Here is a 17587-nt window from a genome sequence, read left to right as displayed (position 1 = left end):
TAACGACACCATAAGAACAAGAATTCAGACCCACAACAGTGTGCTTCCGACCGCACATGTAACCAAAATCCGGGGACACTGACCCTGGGGTACAATACAGCGCAGGAATTTTAAGGCATTTGCGACCCAAGCGCTGCATAAAAACGACACAGTTTAAAACTGGTAGTATTTTTACTAATTTGTTCAATTTAAAAAGTCAACAGACAAGCATTGTCTAAATACACTTAACCAAGTTTTGATATTTATTATTAACACCTTCGATCGTAAATACACTCCCTCACGTAGTTTTCTGATCACAACATTATCATCCGTCACGCACTCATTTTGTAACTTAGCAAAGATGTCGACATTCCACACTATCTGCGTGTCTGGACGGCAGAAAAATAACTGTCATAATATTACATATTCAACATTATAGGAGATAATTCTTATTGAAAGGAAGCCGCACTGCAAGGGTGCGCACTAAGGAAAACGCGGAAGGGCAGCGCGGCAGACTCTTGAAGGAGGAGCCCCGCCCGGCACGCAGGGCTCCGCCCGGGGTTTCTCGTGCCGTGAACCACACGAGCACAACACAGCAGGTGCCGCGAGCAGCGTCGCGAGCCCGCCGCTGCGCGGCCTGTGCTGGGTGTCTCGGTCTGGCGCAGAGTGACCGGGACTTTGCGGCGCATCCTGGGCGGCTGCCCGCCAGCCACGGCCCCCGGCGACCGCAGCCCCTCACTGCTCTCTGGTGCCCCTGAGGGCCTGACTTCCGCGCAGCGAGGGCACTAAACCCTCAGGGCGGCAGGAGGCGCGGCTTCCCCTACAGGCCACATCCAGACCAACTGACGTCTGAAAACGGACCAGCCAAAATATGACGATGAACAAAGCTGGCTCGTGCCTGAAGGTCAGGGTTCCCTGGCTGTGGACCACAGGACCGATCCCCCAGGACTGGGACAGGAGACCCACGGGGCCTGTGCCTTCGCACGTGGGTGGCCCCCTCACTTGACAGGTGGCCCACCGCACAGCCGTTCTCTATGAGTGAGGAACGGTGCCTTCCCGGGTGCTCCCCCCCACGGCACTCTAGAGCATCACGTGGAAAGGAGTGAAACAAGACACACAGAGCAAAAAAAAAGGAAGCAAATGTCTCAAAACATTTCCATTTTTTGGATGTTAAGCTTGATTCTTAAAAGTTTTGTCACAGTGCTCCTTGCAGGTGTTCAGATCGGGACGTTCTGTTCATTTATAAGCGGCAAAAGCTGCCCCTTACAGAACGAAGAAGGCTTGAGTTTCCAGACGCAACCGAAGTGTGTTAAATGACTGATTAAAGCGGCTGCTCCGTTACTGAAGAACGTGCCGCAGCCATCCCACACCGCGGCCGTGCCCACCGCCGTCCGGGCTTGGAGACAGCCCCACTGGCCGGGGCGCGGCGGGCGCCCAGCGGTGCGAGCGTGCCCTGCTCCTGGGCACCGGGAAGCCTGCAGGCCCCATCCAGGTGGGGTCGCCTTTACCTACCTGGGAGCACTAGTAAGTTTTTCCAACATGATTTCCAAAAGGACCGCCTCCGGAAGACGGCATTTCCAGGAGTGACGCTAAAGCTTCCTAGGCGCGGTTTCGCTGGCACTGCAATGTCATTCCCAGAAGTACTACCTTCAGGAGGCGGGTCCTGGTGGGAATGATATCACAGTATGACAAGCACTGTCAGCGCACCTGTGAAAGGCACAGAACAGTGGGTGACAGAACAGCTGTGCGGCCGCGCGCGGCGCACGGACGGTCCGCTCCCGGCTGTACCTGATCTCCTTGGTCTTCTTGAAGACGGGCTTTCCTTCCTTTTCCTCTCCGATATCAAAAAGGTCCGAATACAGCTCCTTGTTCTTGTGGTCCACCTGGAAAAGCGCGCAGCGGTCCGCATTCACCAGGTTTTTTGCATATATCTGCGGACGAACAACAAAGCAGGACAGGCCGGTGAGGAGCTCGGGGAGCGTCCCGGTAAACGTCATCACAGATAAGCACCCCTGTCAGCCTGTCTGCACTCGCACTGGATGGGAAATTCGCAGGGTAACTAACGAAACAGAGGCACATAAACACGAAACAGAAACGACACAGCCAGCGCTGACGTGCCAGCCCCCGCAGACCCCGGCTGGAAGCCGGCCGGGCTCCCTGCCGCGGGCCGGGCGCTGGAACACAGTGGACCCCGGACCGGCCCCGCACAGTTGGAAACCCTTGTGTAACTTCTGACTCCCCAAGACGTAAGTGCACCAGCTGCCTCTTGGTATCCACGGGGCCCTGGTTGCAAAATCCACAGATACGCGAGTCCCCTGTAAACCAGCGATTTTCGCCCGGTGCGCCAAAGGGGTTTTTAAAACGTGCAGCACATGACTACTTCGTCAAAGCACCGGTGTTGGCTGGGAAATGCCCGCGTTCCGGCGGCGCTGCGCAGTCCGCGCCTGTCCGAAGGCGAACTGTACTGAGCCCCCTCCGGGCTCAGGGCGGCGGGAAGCGTCCCGTGGTCTGACCCCCTCGGCGTCGTTCGGCCACCCGGGCCCCCCGCCAGAACCTCTCGGACCCCCCTCCCCGATGCCCCCGTGCCGTGGTCTGCGCCTCTGCCCGCTCAAAGGGCAGCTTCCATTCTGACGGGCTGGGGTTCGTGACATGCCAGTTGTAAAAACCACGACCTATAGCCCTCCTGGGACACACGATGTCCCTGTTCACACCCGCTGCGCCTGACCTGCGGCACCGTCTCACCGTCACGGGTGCCAAGTGTTGAGCGTTTCCAAAGTGCCAGGCGTCTTTCATACCTTTCATGTGCATTAACTCACTTAATCCTCACAGTAGCAATATTAAGTCAGGAAACACTTTTATTTCCACTGTACAGAGTTGAGGGAAACTGAGGCACAGAGAGGGCAGCCGTGTGTCCACCACCATCACGCGGCTCGTCAATGGTGGGTCGGGCGTTTGAACACCTCCCGGCCACCTCCGCGCCGGTGCTTCGCCGACAAATCCGCTCTCCCATTTCTGGGTGAAAAGCTGTTATTCACGTCACCATGCTTTTGTTTATCCACTTCCTCCGACAAGTCTTTCTTTCCTGCCTAACAGGCCCACGTCACATCCCCAGTGGGGGCGGGGGGTGCAGCTGGGTGGCAAGCGCCGTGTTCGCTTACAGGGCGAAATCTGGCCACCTCCGTCCTCCAGGTGACAGGCGTGAAACGCTTCCTTGGAGGAGAAGAAGGAATTTCCCTGAGAACAACGGGCATCCCACAGCCTGTGCGTGAGGGGCAGGAACCGCCTTGTGGCCGGAGGACAACAGGTCACCCCGTGCAAAGCCAGCCAAGGACCGAATGGAAAGGAGCCAGCGCGGCCTGGTGGCTGCTGCGCCCAGGCTCCACGCCGGGCTCCACGCCGCTCTCTGTCGCTCCGCCAGCGCTGGCTGGGCCTCCGGGACCAGCGGCTGAGCGGGCCGGGCGCTGTGAGCATCGGAAGCCCCCGCCGCCTGGTCCCCGTTAGCCTGCGGGCTCGGCGGCAGCAGAGCTGCGGCTTCTCCCCACCGCGCTCCCGGGCCGAGAAGGTGCAGAGCGCGGGCCCGCGGGAGTCCGCCGCCAGCCCTCGCCAGCCCCCGGCTTCCTAAGTGAAGGCTGGGGGCGTGGGGCCCTGCTCGTTCCTCCGTGCGCCGCCGAGGGGAGGGCCTCTGCGGCAAAGGGGCGGAGTCCTCACAACAGCATAGGGGCCCTGCATCTGGCCCCTCACAAATATGCGCCCGCCCCAGGTGAGAAGACCTAGGGTCTCCATAACCTGACCCTGTCAGTGAGCACCCCAGGGAGGAGGAGGAGAGAAAGGCCTGGAGGAAGCGCTGAGCAGTGAGCCCTGAGCAGTGAGCGCTGAGCAGTGAACGCCGCCTGCGAGCACAGGAGAAGCGCCCACCCATCTGGCAACAGCGTGAGGCCTTGAATTACTAAGTGACAACAATAGCCCTGCACTGCCGAAGATCAAATATCTGCTGCGAACCTGCATCCCTGGGGCTCGGGGCCCCGTTGGTTGGTTGGTTCTCTGTCACATGTTCGTGATTGTAAAAATCTGGATCAAATGAACAATTTCCTAGAAAAAGGAAAGGAACTTGGGTGTTGAAAAGTTGGAATAGATGCAGAATCATAAAGGCAGATGAAAACTGCCAAAAAAATTACCTCCGTAAAAGCCATCAGGCCCACAGGATTTCAAGTGTAAAATTTTTAAAGGATTTGTAACGAATAAATTCCCATCCAATTTACACTGTTTTGAGTTCAGAAAGAACAAAATTTCTCCAGTTATTTTTGATACCCCTGTGTCAATGGCACTAAAACTCGGCTAATATTCTATAAAAAAAGAAGCTCACAGACCAATTTTCCTGGGAAACAGAAGAAAAATCATACATAAAAATAGTAGCAAATCAGATGCAGGAATAAATTAACATATTACAATATTTTAAAGTTATACTTTATTTAGAACTGCTCAGTATCATAAAGTCTATTATTGTCATTATAAATAGTGATAAAAGAAAAATCACAAAGTTATCTTTATGATTGCTAAAAAATTATGTGATGCAATTCAACACTCATGATAAAAACTTTTAGCAGAGGGGAAGAGAAGACTGTGTCTCCTAACAACATGTTTCTGAAAACGACCGTCCACATCACCTCAACCGGTGAAGTACCGGAGTTACCCCGTGAAGGTTAAGACGAAGACAGGCTCTCGTGTTTGTTGACACAGAATGAGGTAAGAAAAAAGGAGAGTATACATCCTTGGGGAGGCAAAAGTTTTACTATTTGGTGATACTCTTACTGAAAATGCTGAAAGTCCTTTGAAAAGCAATTACAGGCGGTAAGAAAGGCTTCCGTCGTGAGTGCCCCTCGCCCAGCGTTCGCCTTTTCACTTTCCCCGAACTGAACTAATACCCACGGGGGCACAAGGAACTAACAGAGAGCCTAGGCACGTGTCGGTGATGTTTATGAACACGCACCGGCTCGAGGCACGTCTGACAAGAGAGAATGAGAGAGAATCTTTGTGAAGGGCCGTGCAGAGGAGAAAGTAGGTACAAGCACCATTTGGAAAAACAGCGCATGTAGAACTGTATGAAAACCCACCAGCAGAGCGGCCTGGCCACGGGGCCTGCGGAGCAAGCGGGGGCATTCCCGCCGCGCCAGGACCAGGCGGCGACGGGCCGCTCCTGGCACGCGGTGCTCGGAGGTTAGAGGTGCTAAGTGTCTGTTCTGCCCAGGTCAGTCCTGTGCGAGAAGGGGTGTTCTGCCCAAAACGTCCGCGTCTGCTCACTGGAAACACTGAACTAGATGAACTGATGACCTAGGAATTTAAAGATGACCCAGCTTTGCTCACGAGAAACGAGAACTCTCATCTGTGCTACCAAAGGGCCTTCCCCCCAAACCTAACGCCCTGCCCTCGAACGCCCTCCCATCCGGGGTGCCTTTCAAACCCAAGTCTGATCCGGTCCCTCCAGCTCGGCAGCCCAGCTGCCCACAGGCCTGGCGACGGGGGCCTCCCGAGGCCCCGCCTGCGCGGCGGCGCTCCGCGCCGACCCCCGGGGTGCGCCCAGGCCCCCTCGCTGCCCTGCCCTCCCGCGGCCCTCAGACAGGCTCCCCCGGCACCCCCGGCACCCCCGGCCTGGCACCCGCGCCCCGGGCTCACCGCCCGAGCAGCTTGCTGCCCGCCGCGCCCCGCTCCTTCCTTCCCAGGCCCTCCCACGGCCACGCTGCACACTGATGATGCTATTTCATCAATGTCTGTCTGTCTGTCTGTCTGTCCCCCCACCAGCCGGTCAGCCAGGAGGCCAGGCGTCTGCTCGCCACGTCAGAACTCCAGCTGCTGTCTGCGCGGGAGGAAAATAGACGCCCAAGGCGTGTTTTAGCAAAAATGGACGTGCGAGAGCCCAAACGTGTCATAAAAGGAGCTGGAAAGAGAATCGCAGATCCAGCCCCCGGCGAGACCCACGTGGTTTAACAGGGGATTTATATCAGGCTTTGAAGGAACAGATAACTCACTTATTATTCATCCCGCCTTTGTCCATGGAAAGAACGGAGCGTTTCTCAGTTCACCGTGTAAGGGCAGCACAACCCCCAAACCAGCGACCAGACACTTCGAGGAGTGTGGTGTGCGGGTCACATCTCAATAGAGACGTTTTTAAAAACGTTAATACTGTAAGGACTAGTCAGTAAGTGTTTCTTTGTACTCCTAGGACAAGCCGTCACTCTATATTATATCTTCATATTTTATCTTCTTTTTAGGACTTTTCACTTCTTTACAAGCTCCTTAAGTCTTGTCATAACCAAGTAAGTTACTTCTCCCTGTGCAATAAAGTAGCTCTTCACTGTCTAACACCACCCACGTGGCTAATCACTGAAGAAACGCGCTGAAAGCCGCGCACCCTGGTGTCCCTCTGGTCGCCCGTTGTCCCCTTCTGTCTCGCAGGACACTGAGCACACAAGGCCGGCACTGTCTGGCCCTGAGACCAGAGAGAAAGAGGCCGGAGAACAGACACCGTGAAATGTGGCGATGAAGCAACTCCTTAGTGGACAGGACTGCTACGCACTGAGAGAAAAACCAGGAAACCGGGAGGGAGAAAGGCCATTTATTAAAATACACAACGGAGCATACATGTCTCACTCAGGCCTGGTCGCCCCCGGGGAACGGTACATGTCACTCTGGCTGTCGGGGACCGTTCCTCGGCGGAGTCTGGCCAAAGCACCAGAGCCACCCCGTATGCACACAGAGACAGCACTCCACGGTGTGTGGCCTTTGGCTCCCCGCGCCCACGGGCTTTCTAGAAGACGGGGGGGGGGGCTCGGACGGAAGCTAAGCAGGAGGGACCGCACCCCCGCACGGCACGGGTGGGAGTTCCCCACAAGGCCTGCGGGCCGAGGTATTTTGACGACTATAAAAGGAAACCACGCGTTTCCAAAGCTCGCCACCCAGTCATAAAAAACTCTGAGATATTTTTCAATCTGTTATTCAAAACCCTCGGAAACGAACACAAGTGATGAAAAAAACGCAAGACAACCCCTCCAGGTGGCTGTTCGCCCACCGAAAGCAGTTTGCGCGCCTCGTACCCTGGAATGCCCCGCCCCCGTCCGACATGCAGCTAAGGCTCGACCGAAGCGTTCGCAGAAGGAGGCAACATACCATTATGTGTTCAAGTAGAGAATCTATTGCGACTATGTTATCAAAATATGTCCTGAAAGAGAGGACATAAAACATGTCAGTATCTTGGGCAGAACACCGAGCACATTAAACTTAGAATACATTTCCCAGTTTTGTCTACATTTAAATAAAAAGCATAAAGATAGATGTCTGATTTTCTTTCATCTGTGGAACAAGCAATAATAGTATTTTAAAGAAGTAAATGAAACTTTATTACGGATTTCAGTGTGAGGGTTCTAATTTCAGAGGCTACATTAAGTAGCTACTTTACTGATAAGTACTGATGTTGAAAGTTTGCAGCGTTCAACTAAAACTAGGAAGGAATAAAATTGGGTTCATCACATTTAGTATCATTATTAATGATTTTTGATCTGGAATAAAATTATTAAGCTCAATCTCATTAATATGGTGAAAATGTCAAGTACCACTGAAAAATGGAAAAGTTCAAATGTAGCTGAACTGCACCGAGAAAGCCACACAATTCCTTTGAGCAGAAATATCAGAACACAAGGGAGGCAAAGGGCCTAAGGACCTTACAGAGTGAAATACATACTCAGTATTATGAACAGCAAGGAAATATTTTGGAGGCAGCTGGTATATATAAATGAAAACGCAAACCTGAAGAACAGATGAATTAATAGGCATGTACTATAGGGATACGATATGCAAAGAAGTATTCCCAGTGAGAACCAATTGGCAAGGCATGCTTTCAGCATGGGTTCGGGTGGGCTGAGCAATGCGCTCAAGGTTAGGGTAACTCAGAGCACTAAATAATGTCATTGTTTACAGTAGCACTAAGCTACTAATGCAAGCACTAAGCGAAACAATGTAATTGTTCTAGTAGCACTAAGCACTATGTAATTGTCCTTACATAGACAATTATCCAGCCTGACTATGCTAGGACTTGGAACACGCTCACAACCCTGTCCTCTGAGGAATACGCGGCAAGGAAGGTGGTAAATGGGTTTCCAACTGCCGGGTAAGTGGCAAGTGTCATGTGAGGAATTTAACTGCACTCTGGGAAATGGACAAGATATTCAAATACACGACCAAGAGAAGGTAAACGGCTTCCCTCTCTACATGTTTTAAAATAATATGTGTCCTGCAGCTGTTGCTTAATTTTATGTCAAGGAAAACAGATGAACTAGGGGATCAAAAGAGGTCTCATTCCATCCCCTGTTCCTCTAATTTTATATTTAAGAAGATACAGTAACACAGCAGCAGCAACGTCAGGCCAATGCGTCACGGACGCCCTGAGAGAGAGCCGGCCCGAGGGCACCTTCCTCTGGACGGGGAGCTGGGGGCCCAGACCCTGGCCACGCCCGGGGCCGCGGGGCCCGGGGAAGCGCACCGGCCGGGTGCCAGGTCTGCCCGCGGAGCGAAGCCGGCGGGAGCCCGGACGCACTGGCGCCTGGGGCCGCCTGCAGGGCCAGCCGCTGGGGCTTTCCCGGGTCAAGCGCGGGGGGCCGGGCAGCGCTGTCTGTAAGCCACGTCTGAGCTACTGTGCAGGGGGAAGCTAAAGTAACACCAGCAGCAACAGGTCTCAGCCGACCGGCATGCGTGGGAAGTGGCTGGAGGACTTCATGGGAAAGAAGGAGCGAGATCATTGCCTCCCTTATCCTGCTGGTTTCCTCCCACAAACCAGAGACACTGGGTGTCTCCAGTGGGTCCCCCTGAGTCTACGTAGGAAGCCCGCGGCGAGCACTCACTTTGAGACGTCGAGCAGGAAGTCGTTCAGCTCGGTCTGCTTGGCCAGACCCCGGCACACCTGCCGCAGAAAAGAAGGCTGTTATGACAGAGCCGTCTGCTCAGTTAACGGTCAACACTGCCGAAGGCCACCAACTTCATTTCACTTTAAAAGGCACAGCACAGTCACTTAGTTTATCGTGTAATAACAATACCAATGACAACTCATTTTCCCTTGAATGCTTAAACTGCTAAGCCCTTCATATTTATGACCTCACAAGGCCCCCGCAGAACGCGGCAGGGCTGGGACGCACTTGCGTGACCGCGGCACGAGGCCGTCTAGCGCCTGCGCAGGCCCAGACGCGTGCGGGGAGGGCGCGGCCTGTGGAGCTGCCCCTCGAAGCACCGCGCTGGCTGGAGCATGGACGTGGGCGCACCCCAGCCACCCTCCCCCGTCGGGTCCAGGGCTCCCTGCCCCGGAGGTGGCCTCTCTAGCAGCCAGTCCCTCCCCAACCCACGTCGGCAGACGCGGGCCTCGGAACACAGAAGGGCAGCAAAAAGGAGTGGCAGACATGCCGCCGAATCGGAACCTACAGTGTCCTCGCTTTAAACGTCTCGGTAGTTACCGGGGAAGCTCGGTGTGGCCTGGAAATGAGCTCATTTTTTTCTAGAGAACCAGGCATCTGAAATTTTAAGATTTATGTTTTCATGGACCACTTGGTGTAGAGGGTGCTTTAACTTAGGAAATGGAGTCATAAAAATATCAATGTTACTGCCAGTAGGAGATTGTTCCTGGGCTTTTCGGGGAAAACAAAAATCATAATAGGACATATACCATTTATTGCACAAATGATGTACAATTATATATAAAGATACAAAAATAATTGCAAGATATTTAAGGCAGAAAGTAAGTATACATAAATGAGCAGATAAAACTTAGAAATAACTATCTAAGATGCAGGCACAGAGCACAAGGCTCCCTTTTTTTTAACATTTTATTTATTTATTTTTAGAGAGGGGAAGGGAGGGAGAAAGAGAGGGAGACAAACATGAGTAGGGGGTTGCCTCTCCTGCACCCCCTACTGGGGACCTGGCCCGCAACCCAGGCACATACCCTGGACTGGGAATCGAACCAGTGACCCCTTAGTTCGCAGGCTGGTGCTCAATCCACTGAGCCGCACCAGCCAGGGCATGAGGCTCCTTCTTGCCCTGCCCCCCACCTCCACCAAGTCTGAGCTCGGGGCAGCTCCTCTCCAGGGGGCCCCCAAACCCCCCCCAACGCACCTGCACCTGATGGATTGCGACGGAAGCCCAGGCGAGGTTCGCTGTTGCAACCTGAAAAACAAGCACAGAAAATTTTCATTGGCCACGTACAGACATCCCCACAAAGGGCTCTGGCAAAAATGTGTGTGAACAGTTTTTGGAGGTCACTGTGTTTTTGAATATTCTGCCAAACACACAGCGTCAAATACGGACAAGATTTCTCTTTTACATCCTTCCTTTCTTTACAATGGAATTGAATGCTTCCTTGTTCCTCTTCATTTTGGATTAAAAAAAGAAAATCAGTGGATTGAGAGAGCTAGAGTCCAATGATTTTAGTGTAAAATAATTATTTTTAGTTTAATAAAAATATTATTAAAAAGGCCTCTAATGACCGCTCTCTAATGTGATGAAACTGGTTCTCGCACTTTGCTGGCAGATTCTCAAGCCACCAGCTACTCGCCTTCTCTGTTTGTCCGTTCACTGGGCGCCTGCCAGGTGCCAGGCGCTGCTCTCGGTGCTGGAGGAGCAGCACCAAGACCACGGAGCTGACGGGGCAGAGAGAGAGGCAGGACACGCAGGGCGTGAGCGCACCACGCCCCGGCGGGCCACGGGCTCCAGGGCAGAGGAGGCGCCGCAGAGGACAGACAGGTCAGGGCTTGCTGGACAGGGGCGCGCGGGCCGCCCTCTCGGCCACCGCTGCAGGCGGTGCTGGACGTGGGAAGGACGGGAACGCCCGAAGGCTCTGACCGCAGCCGGGGGCCTCGCTCCGGCCCAGTGTGCCTGGAGGAGGGGAGGGGTGGGGCAGGTGTCGCCCGGGATATGGGACGGGGTGCAAGCTCCTGGGGGTGGCGGGCAGGCCACCGTGGTGCTGGGGTTCAGTGTGGAAGGGCCAGTTCCAGCTCAGGGGGGACGAGGGGACGGGACGGGGCTGGAGCCTCTATGCAGGACGTACTCGAGGAAGATGACGTCCGAAGAAACACAGAGATCACCAGGACGTGCGAACTCTCCCAAGCTGTCTACCGCCCGTTGACTTACAGCGTGACATACTTTTAGTTTTATCGTTAGAATGGATTCTTACTTTTAAAAGGCCTACATTTCCTGTTTAATTACTCCCCTCTCTAATATTAGCTGCAAAACAAAGAAGTTTTTAGAAATCGAGATATGACTAGGAAAGCCCTGTTCACCGGATCGCGGCTCAGTGAGCGGCTCGCTGAGCGCCGCCGCCCCCGGGGCCGGTGTGGGCCGGGCGGTGGGTCGCCTCACCTCCTGGTGGCTCAGGCAGAAGGCCTCTTTGCCCCAGTGCCGGTGCAGCTCCAGGATGCCGATGAGGTCGCCGATCGCGGTGACGATGGGCAAACAGAGGACCGACTGGATCCGCGTCCCTGACTCCAGCCCAGTGCCTCGTGGAAAGCGTTCATCCTGAAAAATCACATGAGGAAAGACGTAAATTCCGAAAACGAACTGGAATAACGAAATTCTGATCCCTCTTTCCGTCAGGAATCACCTAATGTTTTTCATCAATAACAAGCAGACCTTTTCAAGGAAAATCCCAACAATCGTGGCCACAATTAAAAACTGCTTCTCTTTAGCACCAGGGAGCCTATCCGCAGTTCCTGCTTTGATATTTACCCTTGTATAAAAGGATGTAACCAATTAATGTATACGAATGCATGTGACAATAAAAGTAACTATCATGGCCTGCATTTATTATTCATCACCTTATATTGCGCCAGAACCTTTACAAGGGCTTTGGAAGTACAAAGTCACCGGTGAAGATCGCCCCAACTGTCAGCACCGTGAAGGGAGCGACCTGTAACGTTTTTCTCTTCTGTTTTGAAGGTTAGAATAACACAAAAGTGGGTGTGAATGAGAGTCATTCCAACTGAGACGCAAAGACTCACTGAATATCCTAATCATCCAGTAATTACCAATTTTTCTCATAGTAAATGGAATTGGTTCTCTTAACGATTTTGTAGCTTAGCAAAACCTCTCAAAAAACACAGGGAAAGCAAATGAATGGATATCAAAGCACTAATTCCATGTATTCAGTTTCTGTATCTGTGGGGTGCTTTTCATGAATCGAGAATAGCACAAATCTATACTCATAATTTACAAATCTTTTGAAAGTTTGCATACATAATTGAATATTTCAAATAACAACTTACATAGTATCTACTTTGAATACTTTTTAAAATGGAACTGTATCTGACACGGAAGCTGTGTAGGTTTAAGGCCACCGCACGCTGAGGCGTGACACAGCGACAGCTTGCAATGTGGCCGCCATCGCAGCCTTCGTTAGCGCCTCTGCTGTCTCCCCTCACGGTCGTTCCTCTCGGTGACGGTGCGAATTAAGACCTGGTACCCTAACAAGCTTGATCATTATAATACAACATCAGTGTCTATATTCAACTATGTTATATCACACTTACTACTTCCACCACGTTCCTTTTTCTTTCTTTTTTAAAAAACCACCAGTTACCTGATCCGCTCAAGATCACACAGACAGCAGCAGAGCCAGAATTAAAACCCAGATTTCAGGGGTCAGATGAATAATTCCTCCAAGCAAATTCACTCCACCTGGAGGCTTGTCTGTGCCCTCGTCACCGGGGAAGGCAACGCGCGCGTGGCCGCACTGCATCACCACGCTCACACGGACCGTGGAGGCCGAGACCGCACCGGGCTCCATGCGGCCACGCTCCCCGGGCCCGTCTCCCCCGACCGGCGCACGGAACGGAGCCTGGGCCTGGCCACGGGGTTCGCTCGGCCGGGGGAGGGGAGAGAACGGGATGCGGGCGTAGGCCCCGGGTGTGTTCTGGCTCCTTCTCCAGGACCCCGCCCGGCGCCCACGCTGGGGAGGTGGGGGCGAGATCCACAGGACACGCGGGTCCTCGGAGACCAGCCTGCTCCTACAGGGGCCCACTGATGTCAGACGTGTAAGCAACCCAGCCACACACAGTCCAGAACAGCAAAAGGGCCTGGTCCAGAGACTCGTGGGGACAGCGGGCACCGCTGGGGGTCCGCGCCGAAACTTGAGGGCGCCTGCCACATAGCAATGGCTGTTCATCGACAGACATCCTGCTCGGACATGAAACACGGGACAGTCATCATTTAGCTCTTGCGAAGATAAACACGCATTTGTACGCTTCCCTGTATTGGCATGTGTTCAAATGAAACTATACGAATAGAACTCTTCATGAGTATGTAAGTTTTGGTTTTCTGAGTACAAAGAATTTGTTTACTTACAAATTCATGTATCGACCTCTGTCTTGCTTTAATGCGTTAATGAAATGCCCGTCAGGATGACGTGCCACCTCTCTCGGCTAAGCACTTCAGATCGCACAGGGCACCGAGACGGAGAAGCCACTTACCCCGAGGATGTCTTCCACCAGCAACGTCTTCCGGGACTTGGCCACGTAGGCGGAGGTGGTGGTGCCCTGGGCGATGGGCCCCGCGGGGACGAGCCGGGGTCGCCCCTCCTTGATTCCAGGCGGGGTGAACACGCACAGGCTCTGGCGAGAAGGAAGGAACACGCTTTGTAGACTTTCCTGTACCCGGCACCGCACAGCGAGACTCCCAGACACGAGGGAGCAGTCCCAACAGGTCTGGGCAGGACGGCGCTGTGCCACGGTCAGACTGCGGCGCCCGGGGTGAGACTCCGCCACTCCGCCTGCGCGCCCGCCGCAGGCCAGAGGCAGGACGTACGGGACAGTCTGCACAGGCAGGCTCGGCAGGCGGCCTACTAGGCGGATCGATACAAGACACTAAGGCGAAAAAGCAGCAGCAAGCTGGCCTTCGCTCAGGACAGCGTCACACGCGAACCCGGCCCGACCTGCCTGCGGACCTGGCCACGGACCTCACGACGGTGTCGGGGGCCACACGTCGAACGGCTTCGGTCAGGTTTCCCACTTTCATCGAAAATCCCTCCTTGCCAGGAGATCTTGCTGTAAGACTCAGTCACCCGCTCCTCACGCTGGCCGGTCAAGCGGCGACTCGGGGCGCTCCTGGCAAAGCCTGGCTGTGCCCCGAGTGCCACATCGCGGGCCAGCCGGGCGTCCTTCCCTCCCCAACGGCTGGGGGTGGGGTGGGGCGGGGGCAGGCGCGACTTTTCAAATAAACATTTTTAAAAATATAATTCGTTCCTTTGACTAAGACAAACCATATTTTTAAATAACTATCTACTAACTCAGAACTGCTCATCTAAGCGAATCACCCGAGATCGCGGGTGGCATTTTGACGTCACTATGTTACGGTCACCACTCAGTTTGAGACGCGCTGAGGCTCAGGCGGCTCCTCCTGACGCCACGTGTCTCCGAAACGGGTTCGCCCTCACTGGGAGGCGGGGCCCTGCTGAGGCGTCAGCCCAGCCTCTGAAGCCAGGCAGGCCCCCGAGACCCTGGCCGTCACTGGCCAGTTCCCGTGAAGGCGGCGAGCTGGGTTTTCTTGCTTTGTAATGTCAAACACCTTTTCTCTTTTTTTTTTCCCAATAAAGTCTTATTTACTATCACCAGAAAGGGGATGAACCTCAGAAACCCGAGCTCTTCCCATCAACAGGGACCGGGGAGGGCGCTGCTGGCGTCCCCTGGTGCCTTAAACAAACCACCCTCTCGGGACAAGCAGCTCCGCGCCGATGATGATTTTATGCGCAAGCGTGTCTGCTTCAGCTAGGACGCTGGTTCAGCCGTATGTGCTGTTAAGCGCACACCTGTGGGAATACAGAGGGTCCGGCAAAGGTCTCTCCTGCCTGAGTGTGGTTGGTAGGTTGATAGTATGGGTGTGATGATTTATAGTTCCAATCTGAACATTTCACCTAAAATGCCACCTGCTGTGCTTGAGTGTGATGTTGTGACATTACAGAATGACATGCTTGTGCGTTTGTAATAAAAAAAAAGGAGCGTTATTTGGGCTGGACCCTGTATTTTCAGTATTTCTATTTTAAAATATTTAAGTATAAATTATACGCTTTGAAAAGGTTTTAAATATTTAACTATATACAAGATGATAAATGACCATTTCACCTTATTTAGTTTTAAAGGGGCTGGAAATCAGAGTCCCTGTTTTTAAAGTTGGTGTAATTCTATTCCGCACCCACGTACGAGGCACAGCCGGGATGGGGCGAGGCCTTGGGTAGAGTCAGCGCCTCCTTGTCGCCGCACCAGCCGGCGCATAAAGACTGACAGAGGAGCAGGGAATGAATCCAGGACAGGAAGAGAGGCGATTTCAAGGCAAAAACGAAAAGGGTGCAGTCTGTTTAGATGGAAGACCGATGGAACTGACAACGACTTGCTCAGACCATGAGAAGGGAACCCCGCGGCGCCACGCGCCCTTCCCCCGCACGGCGCTCCCGTCGCCCTGGGGGCGCGGCGGCTCTGACGGGAAGGACCCCGGCGAGTGGGCAGGGGCGGGCGGCGAGCCCCCACTGCCAGCGTTCCATTTGCTACTGTTGCGGCTGCTGGCATTGCCGTTGGAAGATACACAACACATATCTTTGTTGGATGACTTCGCGATATGCCCATGAAGGTTAGCTGTAATAATATCGTCCAGTTACACTTAGCCTTAGAATTCAACAATGGTAGAATACTTTATACATCCCTGCATTATTAGGTCACTTGTGTAGTATGACAGAACTTTTATCACCTCTCTATAGGGCCACTATATGGTGGACAAAGAAAAAAAAAGGTAAGCAAACACTGGACTAGCAAATATTGAAGCGCTATCCCACGTACAAGGCTTGCTGCAAATAAATGGTGTACAAGTGTTTCCATTACTTGACTGCATCTGAAAAACTTCTCTTTATGGATAAACAATTATCAAAAAATTAAATAATCCTTTACAGTGGGAACTTTCTACCTATTTTACTAATGAGCTCATGATTTTTGATCCTGTCGATCAAATAGAAATATTTCCAGATGAGAGCTGAGGGCACAGGCTAATAAAACATGAAATCACGTCACACTGTCACGGGAGGGCTGAGGCTGGGGTGGGGACCGAACACGCGGCCGCCGTATGACAGACGCCTTCTCCGGGCGCTTTCGCGGCCCCACGTTCTTCCCTCCGCGTGGGTGGCTTCCTACACTGTTTGGGGATTTATGGGTTTTGGGTGCTGTTTTCCCCACTCCATAAAATTCACCTGCGTGAACGCTCCCTTCGTAACACACATTGCGGGACGTGGGCCAGTCCCCGGTTTGACCTGCGTGGTCTCTCATTCACGTTCCTTATGATCTTTGTAGCCAAATGGGACGGTAGGCGGCTCTTACTGCAAACAGGAAAAGTCAGTAACCAGCCTCTGAATTTTACAGGTACCCAAGGACGGAGAGAAGCTCAGTAAGCCTCCTTGCATGTGCCCCCTGGGGGTCCACCAACAGACGGCCGCGGGCTGAAAAGCCCCCTTTCCCAGGAAACTGCCGTCTCCATCACACACGAGCTCCCGTGCGCCGCGTCTGCTTCCGGACGCTCGGCCGGCGGACTCGTCAGCCATACCGTCTAGTTCCCGCGGGGTCACAGCACGTTTCACTTGGCCTGGCTTTGTTTCTTCATGTTTCGCAAGAACCGCAATTTGCTTTATAAGCAATCGCTGGCATTTTTGATGGGCGAGGGGCTTGCGATGATGCATCAACAAACGGTGGTGCAAGTAAGTTCTAAAGAAACTTGCAAAGGAAATAAGGGCTTTATTTTCCCAACTCAGTCATGATTTTTGACATTAGGATTTCACAAGGCTGCTGAGATTAGTCAGATAAAAATATCATACTCACGATTTTCATAAAGGGTGACTGGAACTATGTAAAACGCGACACAATATTTTAGAATGTCCTGACTCTTCGGCTGACACTTCCAGCATCTACGTTGCCCTTAACGCCACGTTGCCTTGGGTCCCTAACACTGACCGCTGTGCTAATGCAGAAATCGAGGAACGCCTTCATCAGCACAAGCGCTTTTCAGCAGCGAGAGATAAAACCTACACCTAAATGCAAGGCGAAGGTTCAGAGCGTCAAACCGCAACCACCAGAGAAGAGATTCAGTGCACTTGGCTGCAGCTGACCCCCGAGGACAGGGGTCCTCGTCCCTACGGACGCCCGTAGGTCACGGCCCGAAGTGAGCCCCGCGCCGCCCCCCGACGGCCTGGAGAACACAGGCAGCGCGGCGGAGGCCGAGGCCCCGCGGTGCCGGGGGCGACCTCACGTGAGCCAGCCAGTGTCTTCCAGTGACAGCGACCTTTCACTCCTAGTTCCGCAGTTCGGTTACATGAACTAGAGAAGACTGGTAACAGTAGTTACAACCGGCAGGTTGGCTCAATGAACAAATGACATCAAAATTATAAAAAGCAAATAAAAAAAGATTTGGTGGAAAACAGGATACGCTATCACAATTTATTTCAAAAACCTCATTTTTTAATGAAATGGGAACATGCCACTCATTGTCAACTAAACAGATGATTCTACTTCGCTTGGTAAGCACCTGCTCTCATCTTTACAGTAAAAATTCA

The 17587-nt window shown here is 53.1% G+C and overlaps 1 protein-coding gene across 2 annotated transcripts in view; it reads right to left on the bottom strand.

The window, feature by feature from the left end:
• PDE10A (phosphodiesterase 10A) overlaps positions 1 to 17587 on the bottom strand; it is a 163514-nt gene that overhangs the window by 28929 nt on the left and 116998 nt on the right. For both annotated transcript variants that reach the window (XM_054595337.1, XM_054595326.1), the window contains 6 exons: positions 13476 to 13616; positions 11371 to 11526; positions 10129 to 10179; positions 8868 to 8926; positions 7141 to 7192; positions 1768 to 1910 (listed from right to left, as the gene is read on the bottom strand). In XM_054595337.1, coding sequence (XP_054451312.1) covers positions 1768 to 1910; positions 7141 to 7192; positions 8868 to 8926; positions 10129 to 10179; positions 11371 to 11526; positions 13476 to 13616 — 602 coding nt within the window. The remainder of the gene's footprint in view (positions 1 to 1767; positions 1911 to 7140; positions 7193 to 8867; positions 8927 to 10128; positions 10180 to 11370; positions 11527 to 13475; positions 13617 to 17587) is intronic.

This window comes from Pteronotus mesoamericanus, unplaced genomic scaffold (assembly GCF_021234165.1).
Source record: "Pteronotus mesoamericanus isolate MK-2021 breed Mesoamerican mustached bat unplaced genomic scaffold, CSHL_Meso_final contig_134, whole genome shotgun sequence".
NCBI classification, from domain to species: domain Eukaryota; kingdom Metazoa; phylum Chordata; class Mammalia; order Chiroptera; family Mormoopidae; genus Pteronotus; species Pteronotus mesoamericanus.
This window is presented reverse-complemented; position numbering and strand designations above follow the sequence as displayed.